The sequence below is a fragment of the Squalius cephalus genome (genome assembly GCF_949319135.1).
Source record: "Squalius cephalus genome assembly, chromosome: 17".
Classification (NCBI taxonomy): domain Eukaryota; kingdom Metazoa; phylum Chordata; class Actinopteri; order Cypriniformes; family Leuciscidae; genus Squalius; species Squalius cephalus.
In genome coordinates, this window is record NC_137138.1 from 6,063,979 (window position 1) to 6,084,107 (window position 20,129).

Here is a 20,129-nt window from a genome sequence, read left to right on the forward strand (position 1 = left end):
GATACTTTTGAAATCTGAAAAAAGAGAGATTACCTGGAGAAAATCAGAGGAAATAGAATATGTTTTCTAATGAAAAATGCCCTGGAATGATTAATAAAATCATTTGGAAATACTGATGGGGTGCTTTGTTATTAATAATTTAAATGCTTATCAAACATGATGTATAATTTGCCAAACAAGTTCATTTGTTACATTGCATCAACTAACATTAACTACCATGAGCAATATATTTTTTACAGCCTTTATAAACCTTTAGGCTTAGTTAATAAAAATGTTCATGTTCTTGTTGTTTCACAGTGCATTAACTGTTAACAGATATGACATTTGACATTAAAATGTTTCAGTAAATGTTATCTAAGCAAATGTATAACATTATCTTGGCTAAGTAGGCCTATTGTAGTAGGCCTAGAAGTATTGTTCATTGTAAGATCATGTCTACTAATATAGTTTAGTAATGTTAACAAATGAAACATTGTTGTAAAGTGTTACCTGAAAAACTTTACTAGTACTGGCTATAATACAGATGAATGACATCTGACAGAGAATAAATCAAGACGTTTTTTCAAAATCTGGATTAAGAAGTTTTTATCTGGATTATATATGGATTCATACAAGTTCAATTAAAATGTAAAAAACTAAAATCGAATCAAAATGCAGTTTACAGTTTTTTCCAATTGCTAACACACAATTTTTCAAAATAGTCTGGTTTTACCAAAATACAATTCACAAAACCACACACCCATATATCCTGCAAAATGAAGCACTGCAACCGAAACTACACATAGCATTATCAAAATCAAACTTTTGCATGAAATGGCACACACTTCTTTCATATTACCAGATTTTTGCCTAACCAACTACACACTGTTGGGCATAATGAAAAGCACCCCCGTCTTTAGTATGCTTTGCCATAATACTAAAATATGTATCAGATTGTTCACATGCACAGAAATATTTGCAGATACACACACATGCTGTTGCAACATTTTTTTATTTTATTTTTCACTACAGTAAACAAGTCATATTAGGCAGATATGTTTGCATGGGACTGAACAAAAATATTCTTACAAAAAACAGTAAACTGAAAAAGAAAATTTCAGAAAAAATATATTACAGTAAAAAAAAGAGGCAAGAAAAATAATTAGGCAGCATCTTGCCGCACAGCCGGGTCTGGCCACAAGCCTCGTCAGCATTACAGGCAATATCTTCCCTTGCCAGACATCGAGGGAAGAAGCGCCTTCACTCTCAGAAAAAAAGGTACAAAAGCTGTCACTGTGGCAGTACCTTTTCAAAAGGTACACCTTTGTACCTAAAGAGTGCATTTAAGTCCCTCAAAGGTACATATTGGTACCAAACGTGTACATATTAGTACCTAAATGGTACATATTAGAACCCTTTTGAAGGGTACTGTCCCAGTGACAGCTTTTGTACCTTTTTTTCTGAGAGTGTTGAGTGCCTTATCCATCCCTGAATTGCACCCACATCAATCTCATCACATGCCTCTTCCATGGCCTGCACAAGAGGCATGCGCACAAAGGGCTGCCGGTCGTATACCTTCCACCGCCATGCCGAAAAAACTCTTCTATGGGGTTCAGAAATGGTGAGTATGGTGGGAGGTATTGCACGAGAAATGTTGGGTGGTCAGCAAACCAGTTTTGGACTGGGGGTGCACGATGAAAGCTCACATTGTCCCATTCTACAACGTACCGGTTTCTTTGATGGTCTGCATCATTCGTACGCTCTGGTGGTATGAGAATGTTGTGAAGTCTGTCCAGAAATGTGAGAATATGGGCTGTGTTGTATGGTCCAAGGTTGGCATGACGGTGGAGGACACCATGCATACTGGAGATGGCAGCGCACATTGTGATGTTCCCACCACGTTGGCCAGGAACATCTATAATGGCTCTGTGGCCAATGACGTTTCTCCCCCTTCTTCTGGTCTTTGCTAGGTTGAACCCAGCCTCATCTATAAAGATGAACTCATGTGGGATTGCATGAGCATCCATTTCCAGTACTCCCTGAAAACAAAAAACAATGTTGTGTGTAGTGTACTGCAGTCAACATAGTACTTACATCCACATATGCTCGCCTGAACTCTTTGTTTCTTTGAGAGTTTCTCAAACGGCACCTTATAAAGTTGTTTCATTCTGATTTGGTTTCGCTTGAGAATGCGAGCCAATGTGGACAGACTGACTCGTAGAATGTTGTTGAATAAGGTGTTGTCTTGGATGATGTGGCTTTGACTTTCTCGTAATCTGATTTCATTATTTTCCAAAACCAAGTTTACAATGCCAGCTTCCTGTACCCCAATGAACATTTGGCCCCTTCCTCCACCATGGTGTCGTATCTCAGTCCTTTAGAAAAAATTAAATAAATATATATATAGGGCTTGGACAATGCAGCCTAAATATTTCCCCCCACAGTAGAGTACATTGTACAGGAAACTTGTACAGTTCATGAATGGCTGATGTCATACACTAAGTAAACAGGTGTCACCCAACTGATACACTTTGACATGGGGTATACTACATGTGTACTACATGAAAGAGGCGACAGTAAAACGGCTCAAGTTTGGCTGCACTCTCTGTCCAGTCTCACGCATTGTCAGCCCATGGTTGATGACATGATCTACTAAGGTTGCTCTGATTTCATTTGAAAGTGTTTGTGTTCTTTGGCCATGAACTCCTCTACCTGCTCTACCCCTACCTCTCACTCTTCCTCCCCCTCTCATTCTCATCCTCCCTCTTCCTCTTCCTCTCTCTGCAATGTCTTCCATTGTTGTTGTAAAAAAAAAGGTTCTCACCTGTGGTCTTTTCATAGTGCTTACATCCTGATTGAACTGTTAACAATTAACCATTGAGGTGTTTGGCCAGTTGGCACATGTAATTGGCCAATTAGCTCATGTAGTGTCATTTTGAATGGCAGTGTTTTGAAATGGCAAACATGTGACTTTATGTCAGATTGTTGTGTCTTATGCAGAGAACCGTGTTCAGTGCATTTAAAAAGTGCCATTTTGAATCGCAAAATGTGTGTAAAGCAGAAAATGTGTTTAGACTTTTGACTTAAGAAGAAGTTTTGCTCTCTGTGTGTCAGTTTAAATAATTGTGCTGTGCATGTCATTTTAGTGTGTTAGCAACTGGAAAAAAATGTAGGCTAATTAAAGTGTAAATGTAGGCCTTTAGCCTAAGTATAATTTACTCATGGACATTGGATTTATTCTAAATACATAATTTATTAGAGCACCTCCACAATATTTTCTTTCTCAGCAAGAAGAGTTCACCTAAAAATTAAAATGCCTTATTCACTCTCAAAGAATTCAGAGAACTAGATCAGAAAACGAATCGTTCTTTTGAGTCGGTTCTCTTTAATGAACCACTTGATCCGGTTTACAAAGCGGACTAGACACACACAAACACCGACAAGAGGGTCAGATGTAAGTATATTAGCTGGTCAGCTGACCCATGTGTTGTCTCTACAACAGAATGTTTAGTGAAGAGTGAATAATTTAACATATGGTGTGTGTGTGTGTGTGTGTGTGTGTGTTCTGTATGTGTGTGCACTGTGCATCATGGCAGCGTCTGTTATATCGCCCTCTGCTGGTCATGTCAGTGTTGCTGGTAAAAGTGTTTGTGCCCACAAGATGTTTCTACATGTGCAAACTGAAATAAGTTGTACGAAAGGAAAGAAATTGTGAGTTATTTTCTTTCAATTAATATGGCTGGTGTTTTTATTGTGGTAAATGGTCAGTACAAGAGAAATGTCCTACACGCAAAGATAGCAAATCCTAAAACAAACACACACACACACACACACACACACAACATCCTTGTTGAGGTAATTTGAGAGAGGGAGATATAAAACCGTGTATGCGAGAGATACAGTGTGTAAATGAGCTGTTGTGAGGGTGTGTGTGTGTGTGTGTGTGTGTGTGTGTGTGTGTTTATCAGATGAAAGCAGTAGGCTATCAGGTGTTTGTAATAAAGCTAATGGCAGGAGTTAGAAGTTTTTTTATGGGTTCAAATTCTTCAGAATCAACAAAGACAAAACAATCCATACACATATAGATTAGCAATCTACTTGCACAAGAATTAGCATTAGTTTAAGCATTATGTGCATTAGCCTATAATAACGTGTTATGTATCAGTCTTTTTAGCCAGTTCTGCATTAATTGTCACTAATACACATCTTACATTTGTTTTGTAGGCTACATATGTTTTCTGTGACATTTGATGATTGCTATTTGTTCGTGTGTGTGTGTGTATGTGTGTGTGTGTGTGTGTGTGTGTGAGAATGTCACTGTTTGTGATGTGATTGTTAAATGAGTAAATTTGATGTTTTGTAGAAATTGCAAGAATGAATTGTGATTGATTTGGTAGAGTGCCTTGAAAGTGACATTTACATTTACATTTATTCATTTAGCTGACGCTTTTATCCAAAGCGACTTACAATTGCTATATATGTCAGAGGTCGCACGCCTCTGGAGCAACTAGGGGTTAAGTGTCTTGCTCAGGGACACATTGGTGTCTCACAGTGGATTCGAACCCGGGTCTCTCACACCAAAGGCATGTGTCTTATCCACTGCGCCACACCACCCCGATGACATGTTTTGTTTTGTATGCCATTTTTTTTCCTTTCATTTTCCATCATTTTTGATTATGAATTTATGGTTGTCATGGAGTTACATTCCATCTGTAAAATTTCCAGCTATTACTGCATATTTTTTTCTTTAAAAACAAAATTGAACATTTGTTGAAAAAATGTATTCGTTTAAAATTATAATTGAATTTTGCACACATATAAGTAAAAAACAACAACATGTATATAATTAATGTTAAATTATGCATATAAATACATTTTTTATAATTTTTTAAAAGACATTTTGGGGTTTGGGCCAGAAGAAACAAACCTCACTGTTACTCCCTGTTTCTCCCTGTTTGAGGGTGAGCTATTTTGATTTTGGCCTGCAAAAAAACTACTTGCCAACTAATCCGAACACTTTAAACCAACTATCCAGAACACTTTAGCAATGTCATATGAATGCCATGGCACTAACAACATTGTGAAGGCGAGGTTTGTACAGTCAAGAATATGTAAAAAGTGTTTATGAGCTGTTGTTTATGCTCATTTTCTTGTATGTTCACACACAAGTGTTTTAGAGCGACTTCCACTTTCAGCCAGACGTCAATTTGCCTAAATTAGGAGCCCGATCTTCTTTATTGCCTAGGTTGGGTAAAGCATGTTAAATAGTTTGACCACGTTAATCCAGTGGCAATAACTTATTTATCTGTGTTAATGAAATCACTGTTAATTATTTACAAGTGTTAGTGAAGCGTCTTTAATTATCTGTTCTGTAATACTCCCTCTCTACCGGTGTATCTTTTTTCTCTCTCTCTATGTCTCTCTGTGTCTTTGTTATATAATCTCCCTTTCTTTTTCTCTCTATGTCCTTTTTCTGTTGATGTGCATTTGAAATGTACAATGTGCATGAATGAGCACATATTTCCCTTGACGTTGTGTTTATGTATTTTTATCAACATAAACCGTATAAGTTAGTGTGCGCATATAAACGCACGCCGTGCTTTAGTAAAGCGATCCCAGGACCATGAATAATGAACATTATGAGGCCCAACCCCCCTCTCTTTCGCTGTCCTCTCCGTTTTCATTTGCTTTCTCTCACAGATCATGTGACCACTCTGAGACCAGTAATTATTCATGAGCTCCTCACCGCACCGCAGGACCTGCGCGAGAGAGCCTCCGGCTCCGAGCTGAGGCCCCGCTCCAGCTGCACGCAGGGGCCCATCGGCCTGCACGGGTCAGACGGCGACACCTTACACCGCAGACGGCGAGGAAACACTCACCCTCACCCCGCCACACTCTGGATGAATAAAAGATGCCCACAAAAGAGAAAAAACCAACAGAAACCGAAGAAAGGGATGACGAAGGAGAGGAGAAGGAGCCAACAGTGAAAGGAAAGAGTAAGAGGGACGCAAAGACGAGACAGAAGAGCTCCGAGGAGAAGACAGCAAGCACTGAGGCACTTACAGAGAAGGAGAAGAGAAAAAAGAGTGACTCCGTAAAAGAGAAAAAGAAAAAGAAGAAAAGGGAAGATGTTGAGGTGACAGAGAATGACGACGGGACAGACGAGCAGAACAACAATGAGCCCATCGGCAAAGAAAAACAGACCAAAGGGAAATCCTCAAGCGAGGAACGGGACGGAAAAGAGGTAAGGAAAGAGAAGAAGAAGAAGCGCAAACCATCCGAAAGCAAAGAAGGACGAGACGACATGGGGTCCAAGGAGAAAAAGAGCAAAGACGGCAAGAAAAAGAAGAAGTCGGCCGAGGAAGAGGAGGATGAGGACGCCGTGCAGGAGGAGGAAGAGGAGGATAAGAAGAAGAAGAAAAAAGATAAAAAGAAAAAGAAAGGTTCTGACAGCGACGAGGACAAGAAAGCAAAGAAGGGGAAGAAGTCGAAGGTCAAACAGGTGGATTATGCCGAGCTCTACCAGGAGGAGCTGATGAACTATCACACGGAGGAATCGGATGATCAAGAAGATGAATTCAACAAAAAGAAAGGTAGACTCTGGAAGAGGATTCCACTCCTGTTCTTCTTTTTATCCTTCAAGTTTTTTCGTCGAGACAAAAGAGAAAGGGAGAGTTTAAACTTAGACCTGCTGAGGTTTTTTTCCCAAAGCAGTTTGTCAAAACTTTATGCATTTATTAATCTGCTCGAAAAGTTCTGTCATCGTTTACTCACCCTCATTTTCTTCCCAACATGCTTTTATGGGTTTGAAAGGACGCCATGCAGTAACCAAGCCTTTTGAGCATCATAACGGACAAAAAGAAAAATACAGAAATTTCAGAGCTTCAGTGATGGAGAAGATTAGCAATTAACAACTTTTGGCCTGTTTCTCACACAAATCTAGAATGACTTCAGAAAACTTTGAATACTGTGCATAATTGGCTACTTGTTGTCCTTTTTGTAGCTTGTCTGCCTTGGTTAATGTGAACTGCCCGCAAAAATCTCTCTTTTGTGTTCAGCAAGCAGGTTTAGAACAACATGAGGATGAATAAATGACATAATTGTCATTTGTTCTTGATAAACGAACTTTTTAAATGAGCAGATTAGCCTACATGTGGAGACTTGGTAGAGCCACCCGACCTACTGTCAAACTGTCTGTCTTTTCTGGGGATGAGCTGTCTTTCTCTCTCTCTGCGTCTGTCTCTCTTTCTCTGCTTTCACTCTCAGTCAGGCACCCCCGTCCTCTCGGTTTCTCACAGGTTGGATTTCTTTTAACCCTGGAACATCTCTTAATTGATTACTTGAACGAAAACAGAAATAGACGAGGGAGGAATGGAGACAGAAATAAAGTTTTTTTTAAAGAGCCAATAATCCACCTCTTATGAACGATTTTTCTGGAGTGGCAATATGGAGATTTAAATGCTCTTGTTTTTAGGCCTGCAATAGTTATTTACATTAATACATTTTTAAGAGTGTCAGTATCTGATTTGCAGTCAAATTCTGATCATTTCACTAACGTCCAGTCAGAGAACCCTCCGGATTTCATATTGGCAGACAGCTCTAGAGGTCTCTGTTTGGCACAGCAGAAGTGTGTCTGGATTGGCTGATTATTACAGTGTCCTGGCTGGCAGCAGGGTATCATGACAGAACGGCGGCGGGCGCTGTGCCAGCGGTGGATTTGAATCAGACGGGCACCTCTCTATGGCCTGAAACATTACACTCTAATCGGCCTATTCATGGATCCATCAAAACCGCATTCAGCACGGTGGACGTCAAGCTGTCAGGTTCAGTCAGGTGTAGCACGTTGAATTGAGGTTATCACTTAGCACCGACCCAGGGGAACCTTACCTTATATATCGCAACTTAAAGGGACAGTTCACCCAAAATGAAAACCTGTATGAGTTTCTTTCTTCTGCTGAATACAAAAGAAGATATTTTGAAGAATGTCTGTAACCAAACAGTTGTTGGGCCCCATTGACTAACATAGTATTTTTACCTTGCATACTATGGAAGTCAACGGAGTCCATCAACTGTTTGGTTACCCATATTCTTCAAAATATCTTCTTTTGTGTTCAACAGAAGAGAAACTCATACGGGTGAACTATCCCTTTAACAACGTGAGAGAATTAAATATAATAGCGTTTACCTGAGGTAGGTCTATAGCAACAGTGCTGTACTCGAGCGCTTTCCGTTAGGATCTGTATGGGATATTATACTGGTAAACTAAGAGTAATGTCATTATTTATCATTAAGATAGTTATCATCGAGATTTATTTTATCAGTAAGATAGTTGAGGGGAGGCAAAAAGGGGAGGTTGCACGGGACAAACCTGCAGGGTAAAATAAGTCGACCCACTGAAAATCGTAATGATTAAAAAGTCATTATTACATTATATGAACCAACATATCGTGAATTCTATAGATTTTATGGACAGTAAGTATAAAAATAATCGTCGGTTTATTTCGAGTAGGACATAAATGAAAGTAAACACTTGTTTGTCAGTGATTCAGTTTCCGCTATGAATGATGCGGGTAGTTCGTTCAGTTCGTTCGCAAAGATCCAAACCGATAACTTTTCAGTTTGTGAATCTTCACTGATTAATTTAAAGAACCAGTGGCCAGTTTCATAAACTTATCCTCTATGTTGACTGTGTGGCTTAAGAGCTAGTCTGACCATCAGTTTGTTAAGTGGTAGTTACTTGTCGGATTCAAACTGGGCCAGTCTAGTTTTTTATGTAGCCTAACTGTAAAAATAAAAATGTTACAACTAACTAAATAAATAAATTACATGACTAACTTGTAAGACTAAGTTTATGCAACCGGCCACAGTTCACAAGAGTCATCTGTTCGTAAACAAACTAGTCAAAATGGATGTGTTTTGAGTGGAGCCGGGAAGACATAAAAGTAATAAAAATATTTGTTTGAAGAACCTCTAAGAATCATCAAGAACTTTTTTAAATGTTTAAAGAATTATAGCAACTTAAGAACTTTATACAGCCATAATAATTCCTGAAATTAAGGCACAAGGATATCGCCACATGCCAAGATAAATAGGTTTGTAATGGGTTTTGGTATGAAATTATTAATTGAAAACCCATGATGATTGGTTAATCTCTGTCCAATTAATCCCAGTATGCATTGCGTTTGTGAACATTTTGATTAATTATCCACATGTTTGAACGTTTCTCCTACACGCTGCTCCTCTGGATAAAACATGCATTTGGTTGTCACAGGTCTTGCAGTGGTTCAGAGAAAGGTAGAGGTCACACCGTGAGCATCAGGGCCATGTCGTACTCTCACTCCATTAACATGGCTAAGTTACAGAGATATTGCTTACAGCGATTCAGCTTATACAAAAGTGGGTGAGCTTAGAATAGCAAGTTGTTGGGTTACACGGGATATACCTGAGCACTCTGCATTTGAGACTACAACCCTTCTAATGTTATGCTAATGAAAACAAGATGCTTTCTGTTGGTGGAGGTCGGGTGTAACTGAGATATAACCAATATTTCTGCTTTCTCCTCAGTGTACGAGGTGGTGACCATCACGGGTGATGTTAAGGGTGCTGGGACTGATGCTAATGTGTTCGTCACCTTGTATGGAGAGTTTGGAGTGTCTCCCAAAGTTCACCTGGCCAGCAAGTAAGTTATGCTTCGACTCTGCATCTGTACATGATGATCTTAATCTTGAGAGTTTCCAAAGTCAAGTCATTTTTCTTAAAGGGATCGATGCATATCAAGATGTGTTTACTAACTACTTGTGATTGTTTTGTGTTCTCAAATCTTTCAAGTGTCAGCTGAATTTTCTGGTATTTTTGAGGACGTCCGTGGTGCAAAATAAGTAGGAATTTCTGTGGATTTTGACAGTGACAGTGCATATCTGTCATATTAATTATTTCATTTTGTATTCTCCTTCAATCTACAGCACAGAAAAGAGGTATAACATTAACGTGGCCACCTCATCTGCTCGTGTGTGGCCGTGCATTGCTTTTTTGCGCACAATGCTGTACAAGAGAACATCCTGCATGCTTTGACCATCTCATCCACTCCTACACATCTTTGGGAAACAGATATTGTTTCCTTAGCAGGGCTATATGATTATTCATGAAATGAATTATTCATGACATGAATTTTAATCATGCTCGGCTCATCCATTACCCTCGGTCACATGGTGCAAAGCACAGGATTTGCTCTCCTCTATACAGCATCACCATGGACATTCATCTGAAGGTGAAGAGATTCATGTGACTTTCTCGTTGAATCAATGAGAGGGTACAGTCATATGGCATCACTTCCTTTTGTGGTCTTTCAGGAAAACTTGAGAAGTTTACGCATATTCAACACAAAAGGTAGGCTACTCATAAAAATCTCCACACACACATATAATGTCCCATGTGTGCGTGTTGATTTTTTATGAGTACGACGACAGACCCTCAAAACTCTCCCTACAGTAATCAGTCATCCTGATCAGTGCCGATCAATAATCGGCGAGTGATTTAGAAATGAATTGCTAATGGGAGAGTTTTTACTTGCTCAGATGAATGTCCAAACGGTTAATGTTGCATAATGACTCGTAAAAATTAGAAAGGAGAAAAAAGGACAGATGCAGCTTCAGAAAAGTTTAGAAGAAGATGAAGAACAATTCATAACTGTCTATTCATAAATCATTTGGAAGTTTAGCTTATATGTCTCCAAATTTTTGATTTTACAACCTATTTGAGAAACGTTGTATATTTGGGTAGCTGGTGCATCTCACGAAACTTGTCAAGAACATAAACGGGTTAAATTTCACCCTGATATCTAAAGAAAAGTTATTTTACTTTAAGGAAAGGGAGCCTATAGTTATTGTGACACGTTTTCGTGGGATTCATCCAGTCAGCAAAACTAATTTATTATGTATAATTCCATTAACACCTTCTCAGAGAGTTTCACCAGAATAGAACAGAAATGTTTTTGGACTGTAATTGTCCGACAGTCAACATGCAACATTTTGGAATCGAGATGATATTTAACAGAATCTCTGAATCTGTCTAAATGTCATCATTTCCAAAGTTTGCTGGTGCGGTTTCAGCGTGCTGATCTCAGGTGACATGTGTGTTGGTTTCACCGCATCGGTAAGTCCGTGTGGATGTGTGTGAGTAATTTGGCAGTGTGAGTGGATGTGTAATTCATACTGGATGATTTTTAATTCATGCATTTTGCATTTTGATTAGAGAGATGCTTTTGCAAAAGCCAACGCAAGAGACCGTAGAATGATATGTGGGTCAATGACAGTGACAGATGGTTCTCTCATAAACACACTCTCATTCATAGTCAGTCTCAGACATCGATGCATTACAAAGTTAGAAGCTTGATTGACTGTCACAGTAAATCGTTTAGTTTTGAGTCTATTCACTGGGTTATTTCTCTATTTCAGGAGCAGAACAGCCTTCGAAAAGAACAAGACTGACGTCTTTAGGATCAAAACTCACAATGTTGGGCCAATAAAGAAAATTAGGTACATGCATACATCCAAGAGTAACTACTTTAAAGGGAAGTCTTAAAAGTTACAGTTTGTGATGTACTTCCTGTGATGCAGAATCGAGCATGATAACACAGGCATGAGTGCCAGTTGGTTCCTGGACCGAGTCATTGTGACTGACATGAATAGGCCACACCTCCGCTTCTTTTACGCCTGCAACAATTGGCTGAGCAGAGAAGAGGCCGACAAACTTACGGTCCGATATCTGTTGGGCAGCCTAAACCCAATGGACATTCCAAAACGTATGTTGTGACCTTTTATTTACAATACATACTTGCACAATGGACCACCATTACTGAACCACCTAAAAATGTGGCAATAAATTGTCAAACTTTAAATTAGACAAAATTCTTACAATATAAAACATGCTTTTAGGTTAAACTGTTAGAACATTATTTATTTTATTTTATTTTATTTTATTTTATTTTATTTTATTTTATTTTATTTTATTTTATTTATTTTACTGGATCACCTGAAAAATTTGCCATACATGTGTCTTTTTTTTACAATTTTTTTTACAATTTTTTCTTTTCACACTATTAGAACATTTTTATTTTATTTTATTTTATTTTATTTTATTTTATTTTATTTTATTTTATTTTATTTTATTTTATTTTATTTTATTTTATTTTATTTTATTTTATTTTATTTTATTTTATTTTATTTTATTTTATTTTATTTTATTTTATTTTATTTTATTTTATTTTATTTTATTTTATTTTATTTTATTTTATTTTATTTTACTGGATCACCTGAAAAAAATTGCCATACATGTGTCTAGAACAATTTTTTTAATTTTTTTTTTTTTACATTTCTTACAATTTTTAAATAAGCATTTAAGTATTTAAGATATCATCAAAAAAAAAAGAATTCTATTGTTATGTACACATCCTTATGTTGTCCCAAACCCATGTCACTTTCTATCTTCCATGGAACGCGGTAATCCTAGTAGTCAATACACAACCAACAGAACACATACACACATAACGCTACATAAATATGACACACTATAATTTTTTCATTGACACCTGTAGAATACGTAAAGTACATCAGATAAAATTCTAATAAAAACACTAGTAATAAATACTTCATAACCTATAGATATACTTCATGCAGTATTTATATGTTTTTCCATATAAACCATAGATAACATCACATAGATCATGTGATCGTGACCATAGATGCACAAACATCACCAGCCCAAACCAGACTCAGGTTGCATACAGAGGATTAGGAGAAATTTAGTAGTAGAGTAGAGTTTCAGGTGGGGATCACAATATCACCAGTCCAACATTCCCATATACCGCTGACAATATAACATTACATCTCACAGAGAGAGAGAAAGACTAGATGTCACAGCTGTTTCTAAGAAAGACCTCACTGGTGGTTTCTGGTGCTCCCATGGTGTAATCATAGTTAATGGCCAGGAAACATGGTACATGTCCATAAAATGCAGGTTTTACCTTGTATATGTGTTAATGTGTGTGTGTCCATGTATTGCAGAGAACAAGTACATAGCCAGTGTCTTCACAATGGATGCTAAAGGCAGTGGGACTGATGCTGACGTCTATCTAAATATTTTTGGAGAGTTTGGGGATACAGGTCAGAACTAAAACCAGTCGATGTTTCTGTGTGTGTTAGTGTTTTATGTTGCACAGTCTTGGTGTGATGTTTGCAGGAGAACGGAAGCTGGTCAGCGATGGAAAGGACACTTTTGAGCGCGCTAATGAAGACAAATTCACCATCGAAGCACCAAATCTCGGCAGACTTAGAAAAATCACCATCGGACACAACAACAGGGGGTCTTCTGCTGGTTGGGCGTGTGATAAAGTACACAAACGCACTTTTGAAATATTATCCTCATAAAGAACGTCTTGTGTCTCTCTCCTCTGTGATCAGTATGGTGTGTTTATGTGTTATGGTGATGTGTTTTAGGTTGTAATTGATGACATGGGGAATAAAGAGGTTTATGAGTTTCCTGTTGATGCATGGTTTGACATCTCAGAAGGGGACGGCAAAATACAAAGAGATGTGCTCGTCGGGGCCACACAACCAATGGGTAAGAGCTGTGTGTGTTTGTGTGTTATTTGATTAAAATGCTATATTGATGATTAAATAATCTTAGTTAATTAGCTGGAAAATCAAACATTAAGTTCTACTTAAACCCTGACATGTAGTATAATCAAATTTTAAAAAAAAATAAAAAAATGTTTGTCAAAATATAAAAGAAAATCTAAAAAAGTTTGCATATGTGTTTTATGTATCATATTTCATACATTAGGCTTTTATTGCACATATGTTATTCAGAGGCCCAAACTGAGCAAAAAGATGCAATTTGGTGCAGATGCTGATATTTATATGGCCAAAAAGTCAGAAATTCTGATAGCTTGTAATGTAAATCAATGAGATCTTTATAGCAGTATAGCAGACTACTGACATAAAATGCATTTAAATATCAGTTGTAACTCTATATCTCCCAATAAGATGATTATTAAATGCTTAGTTTTATGATCAAACATATAATGCAAGTATTTGAGAGATGTGCAAATAAATGTTCCTCAAAAGCTTGATGGATCATGTTCGATACTCACATTTTAACATGATTTTTCTAAAAAAAAAAAAGAAAAAAAAAAGATGTATAAATAATCAAGTAAACAAAAATTGCTTCAGTCCAGTAAATGTTCATCTTAAAATATTGCTAAAAATATAAAAGTTATTTTTACGCTTACTTTATAAAAGTCAGTAAAGATTTCATAGCAAAAACACACGTGAACCTTGAGCTGAAAGGTTTTTACAATTATATACTAAAAGGTCTTTTAGTTGCTAAAACGGTATGAAATCAGACGACAGAAGGCATGTGCAGATTTTCAGGACAGTTTTGATCATGCTGATAATTTAAAGGCCTTAGAAACGATTTCTCCGAGATTTTGAATGTGTTTGTTGTGTATGTGCGTGTAGCGATCGTGTATAACGTACAGGTGATGACGGGTGATATCCGTGGAGCGGGCACTGACTCTAAGATCCACCTCGTAATGCACGGTCATAAGGGAATTAAGAACAGTGGCAAGTTGTTCCTGGAGGGCGGCACGTTTGAGCGCGCCCAGATCGACATCTTTAACGTGGAGCTGCTGGAACTGCTCAGCCCGCTCAGTAGAGTCACCATCGGACAGGACAACGCTGGGATGGGCTGCGGATGGTATTGCGAAAAGGTGCGTGTTGGGGCTAGAAGGTGTTTTGAAGCTTTCATTACTTATTCATACATACAATGTGCAATCTCTCTCTTTCTCTCCCAGGTGACCGTATACTGCCCGTTCACAGGCTTAGAGCAGGTCTTTCCCTGCGGACGGTGGTTGGATGAAGATGAGGGTGATGGACTGGTGGAGCGAGAACTGTACGAGATGGTCTCACTAAGACATAAAAAGCAAAAGAGTGAGCAAATTATCAAAATATTGCTCTGTTGAAACAGTCAGGGGCAAATTTGCATTAACGTTTAGTCATTTAGCACACACTTTTATCCAAAGAGTTTTACAGATTTACTAAACATGATGTATTTTAGTGTAAAGACATGCATCTTATTCACTAACCATCTGTAATCCAGTGTAACCGGGCACTACATGTGCTGGAATAGTGCTGTTGTATTTAAACTAAGTTATTGTCATTCTTTCAGTGCAATTATGAAGTCAATGACCTATTATTTCAAAATGATAATGCAAAAAGTAAAAAAAGAATAAAATCAATAATGAAATAAAATTGTATTCATAAAAATCATAACATTAATTAAAAAAGAAAATTATATTCATAGAAAATAATAACGTTATAATTATAATTTTTTCCAAAACAATGATAAAATAGTTACATTCATAAAAAAACAAAAAAACAATAACAATAAAATAAAATTGTATTCATAAAAATAATATATATTTTTTAAATAGCACCAATAATACAATTCTTTTTATAAAAATAGCATTAATAATAAAATAAAATTATATTCATAAAAATATAACACCAATAATAGAAAAACAGTAATCATAAAAATAATAACATCCATAATAAAATTTAATTATATGTATAAAATATAATTAAATAAAAAAATTATAATCTTTATCAAAACAATGATAAAATAAAATTCCATTAATACAAAATAATACAACCAATAATAAGATAAAATTGTATTCCGAAAAATAATAAACTTAATAAAAAATAGCACCAATGATAAAATTATATTAATAAAAAAATTACATTAATAATAAAATAAAATTATATTCAAAGAAAATAATAACATCAATAATAAAAAACAGTCATCATAAAAATAATAACATCCATTATAAAATAAAATAATATTCATAAAAACATATTAAATCAATGTTAAAATTATAATCATCAAACAAAACAAAAATATTGCTGAATGGACTCTTAAACCATCAAAACACAAATTAATCTTTTCTGTGTTTGTGATTCACAGAATTCCCCTGGTCTCTGTGGATCTTTACGTCAGAGATTAAAGGTGCCGGCACCGATGCACAGGTTTTTCTGCAGGTGTACGGAGAAAGCGGCAAGAGCGATGAGATGAAACTCGAGAGCAAATCTGACAGTTTTGAACAGGGACAGTGTGACAAGTATATTGTATGTCTGCTTGTCTCTTTATCTTTGTGTCTCATTCTATGAATAAACAGCGGTCCCAAAACATATTTGTACACTTCATGATTCAATTTATGAATCTCATTATAGTAGATAAGAATTTAGCGAAGTTTACTATTTCTAATGCAGTGATATTTATAAGTGTCCAGATATTTTTCAGGGCCACTGTAGTTTTGATAATGTTGAATTGTGTAAAACATTTGCATCTTTGCTGGTGCCCTAGATTGAGATGCCCGATATCGGGAAGATACGCAAGCTGAGAATCTGGCACGAAAAGAGGAATCCGTTCTCTGGCTGGCACCTTGGCAGGGTGAGAGACCTGCACTAGAGGCTCGTGCACTATTACACAGAACCAATTTGTCCATTTCACACTGTAATCATGATTTAGGCAAGCAAGCATCCCGTTTTCTCAGCTACTGGTGCCATTTAAAGTGACTTGTGCACTGTACTGCTAAAATAAATGTATTAGTGTTTCACAAGTGAGTCTGCAACCAAAAAAACTCAATATGAACTCAAACATTTGATCTGGTCCTAATGATTTGTGCTATGCTATATGTATATATATTTTTTAACAGTCTCTGTGGTGAAAATCAAGTTTTTTATGTCTACTTGTCTAAGACAAACCATCTGCAAATTCATCAGTTAACATGATGGTTGAGTATTTTCTCCTTAAAACTGCATTGCTTCAAAAACTGTCCCTCTTTCCTACCGTCACAAACATGTAACCAATCCCATCAACGTGCGGGGCATGGCTTTGTAGCGGCAATATAGCGGGTGAATTATGTATATGATGTATATTACGATGTTATGATGAACTATATGCCTTTCTCCACTGGCGTTCTGAGTTGTTCAAAGCGAACTAAGGATGCTGATTGTTAGAAGGCAGCTGTGTGAACGGGAACATGGTTTGTATAACATTATTAGCTGTTTGATAACAGTAGTCAATCCAAAAGCTAATCACATTAATTACCGTTATGTGTCGACGTTGTAGAGAGCGTTACATAAAAAACGCATTACCATTCTGATACGTCGACTTGTAGACGACCCTGTGTTATTCACTCCTCCTCTTCTGAATCAGTTCCAAAACATATTATGGATGAATTAAAGTAATATTTCCACTTGCCATTGTACAGCGTTTGCTACAGTTGACCAAGTGGATCAGATAATCCGAGCTGGTGTGAGTGAGTGGAGGCGGGGCTAATTTGCATATTCATGAATCCGCGTATACTAAATGAAGCTAGCGTGTAGAGTTCAATTCAAGCTATTTTAAAGCATGAAGAACCTATACAAATGTTTAAATATGTCATTTTAATTATCAAAGATGATTTTTAGGGGGACTTTTTATATTATAATATAAACTTTACATTCTTTCTGAATTTTGTTTGTCCAGGATGTTGCCAGAGCTCTAAGCACTAACGTTTTCTTCTGGTTTACTGTGTTTGTCTGCATAAAGGTGACGTTGATGAAGACCCTTACTAGAGAGAAATACTCATTTCCTTGTAACCGTTGGTTGGACATCAATGAAGACGACAATGAGATCATTAGAGAACTGCCAGCTACTGGAAAACTTGTGCCAGAACCTTTACCAAGTGAGAGAACACAATGCACAAAATACAAAACACGTCCGTTCGGTCTTAAAGATAAAGGTTCAAGTTAGAGCCTAAACCATTTTAAGTATCAACAAAACTTCAAACTACAAAGAAATTCTTTAGTTCTTAAGAAAACCATTTACATGGTTGTACTGGTTCTTTAAAGAACCCAGAACTCAAAACACAGATCTGAAGAACCAATGATATAACAACTCGAGAGCCCCATACAGTGAATAATGGTTCTTTATAAGAATAAGGTTCTTTTTCTAACGCAAGTGACTTCAAAGAACCAATGAATAACCTTTACGTGTTTTGGTATAGCCTAATGGAAGATAAAATCCCAATCCCAAAAAGCTACGATTTTTTCCCGAATTGATGTTTACATACATATGTGTTTTAATTTAACTTTTTTTTTGTGCTAATTAATAGTTCTTAAATACCGCGTGACGATTTGCACGGGAACCATCAGTGGAAGTGGAACAGACGCCAGTGTTTATTTGAACATCATCGGTGAATTAGGAGACACCGGAGAGCGTCTGATGTTCATGAGCAAAAACAACGTCAACAAGTTTGAGAAAGGAAACGTGAGTAATGACATTTAACATGCTGGCATGAAACATCGAATGGAACAAATCAGCATATTAGAATGACTTCAAAAGAATCACGTGACACTGAAGACTAGAGTAATGATGCTGAAAATTCAGCTTTTACATCTCAGGAATAAATTACATATTCAAATATATTCATATATTCATATATATATATAAATTCTAATAATATACCAAACATTTTTGATCAGATAAATGCAGTCTTTAATTTAACATTAAATATTTATATATAAAGAGTTCAGATGCAAAAGCCTCTAAGTGCCATCTGAAATTTTCTTCTAGAATGATCATTTGTATCAAGCTTGTATATTTAAATTCAGTAATTTCACTTAAATGGCAATTAAATGTACCTATTAATTGTCATTTAAGTGAAATTACTGAACTTAAATATACGAGCTTGATAAAAATAATCATTTTAGAAGAAAATTTCAGATGGCACTTAGAGGCTTTTGCATCTGAACTCTTCATATAAATAAATAACGTTATTAATAATAGCATATTTCCAGTTCATTTTGAAAATGAAATCTAAAGATAAACACATTGCATTGTGGGATACAGAACTAAATATAGCACAATGTGCACAGAATGTATACTATCTACTGCAGGAATAGTAAGTCTTTATCTCTTTTCTCAGGCTGATGAGTTTCTGGTAGAGGCGGTCACACTGGGACAGATCCGGAGGGTTAGGATTGGTCATGATGGACGAGGCGGAGGCTGTGGTTGGTTTCTGGATAAGGTGATGATCAGAGAGGAGGGACAGCCTGAGGCTTCATCCATCGAGTTCCCATGTTTCAGGCAAGACAATCTGACAAACACCATGTTTAACCCTCAGACGGTCCTCGTCATTTCTGACCGAATAATTTTCTGTTTTGAATTTCTAAAAATCACAGCTTCATCGGAATGTTATGAAACTTGGTGACTTTTATGGCATTAGGTATATGAACACATAAAAAAATTGAGGTCATGATCCGAGCATGCTAAGTGGTCGTAAAAAAAATAGTAACGATTTTGGTCTTCGGTCAAAAATGACCGACCCATAGGAAATGAATGGGAAATTGACAAAAAAAATAAAAATTCTTTGAATTTTTGTGTGTACAATCTACAAATCGGCCACAATCCTAAAAAAAAGTACACAGCTGTAAAGGGGTGACACTCTACAACATCAAGAGTGCAAAAAAGACACACCCACACACACACACACACACATACAAACACACTTTTATACACATACACACCAATAAATTTTGATTACAAAAAATCTGTTTTGAATTTTTAAAAATCACAGCTTCATCGGAATGTTACAAAACTTGGTGACTTTTATGGCATTAGGTATGTGAACACACAAAAAAAATTAGGTCATGATCCGAGCATGCTAAGTCATCGTAAAAAAAATAGTCACACTTGTGGTCTTCAGTCAAAAATGACCCCCATAGGAAATGAATGGGAAATTGACAAAAAAAAAAAAAAAAAAAAAAAAAAAAAATATTATTTTACATAAAGTGTTATAATTGAATGAATTGCATGTTTTGTTACAAATTCTGTAAAAAAAATAAAGTAAATGTGTCCATAAACAGCTGGGGAATTCACATGCCTCTCCATAGAGAACTGTAGATGCCATCTAGTGGTTACACCATGGTTCTACGCTTTCTCTCCATACTCTCACCAGATGGTGCTAATCTGCTTAAAACATTTTTTTTAAGGCATCTACAGGAAACATCGGGCTGTAGATGTTTTAGCTAGCTATGTAGTGATATTGA

The 20,129-nt window shown here is 36.6% G+C and overlaps 1 protein-coding gene across 6 annotated transcripts in view; it reads left to right on the forward strand.

The window, feature by feature from the left end:
• Nucleotides 1-3,372: 3,372 nt before the first annotated feature.
• Nucleotides 3,373-20,129, forward strand: part of loxhd1a (lipoxygenase homology PLAT domains 1a) — a 40,200-nt gene continuing 23,443 nt past the window's right edge. Inside the window, exons 1-15 of one of the 6 annotated variants that reach the window (XM_079898397.1) lie at nt 3,373-3,433; nt 5,680-6,572; nt 9,544-9,658; nt 11,433-11,513; nt 11,595-11,779; nt 13,041-13,139; nt 13,216-13,367; nt 13,473-13,596; nt 14,496-14,746; nt 14,831-14,966; nt 16,000-16,160; nt 16,399-16,485; nt 17,629-17,764; nt 18,194-18,348; nt 19,007-19,167. In XM_079898397.1, the coding sequence (XP_079754523.1) occupies nt 5,891-6,572; nt 9,544-9,658; nt 11,433-11,513; nt 11,595-11,779; nt 13,041-13,139; nt 13,216-13,367; nt 13,473-13,596; nt 14,496-14,746; nt 14,831-14,966; nt 16,000-16,160; nt 16,399-16,485; nt 17,629-17,764; nt 18,194-18,348; nt 19,007-19,167 (2,525 nt within the window). In that variant the 5' untranslated portion in view covers nt 3,373-3,433; nt 5,680-5,890. Of the gene's footprint in view, nt 3,434-3,640; nt 3,691-5,679; nt 6,573-7,580; nt 7,813-8,194; nt 8,237-9,250; nt 9,376-9,543; nt 9,659-11,432; nt 11,514-11,594; nt 11,780-13,040; nt 13,140-13,215; nt 13,368-13,472; nt 13,597-14,495; nt 14,747-14,830; nt 14,967-15,999; nt 16,161-16,398; nt 16,486-17,628; nt 17,765-18,193; nt 18,349-19,006; nt 19,168-20,129 lie in introns of those variants that run through there. The other 5 variants (XM_079898398.1, XM_079898396.1, XM_079898399.1 and 2 more) reach the window with 5 other exon arrangements.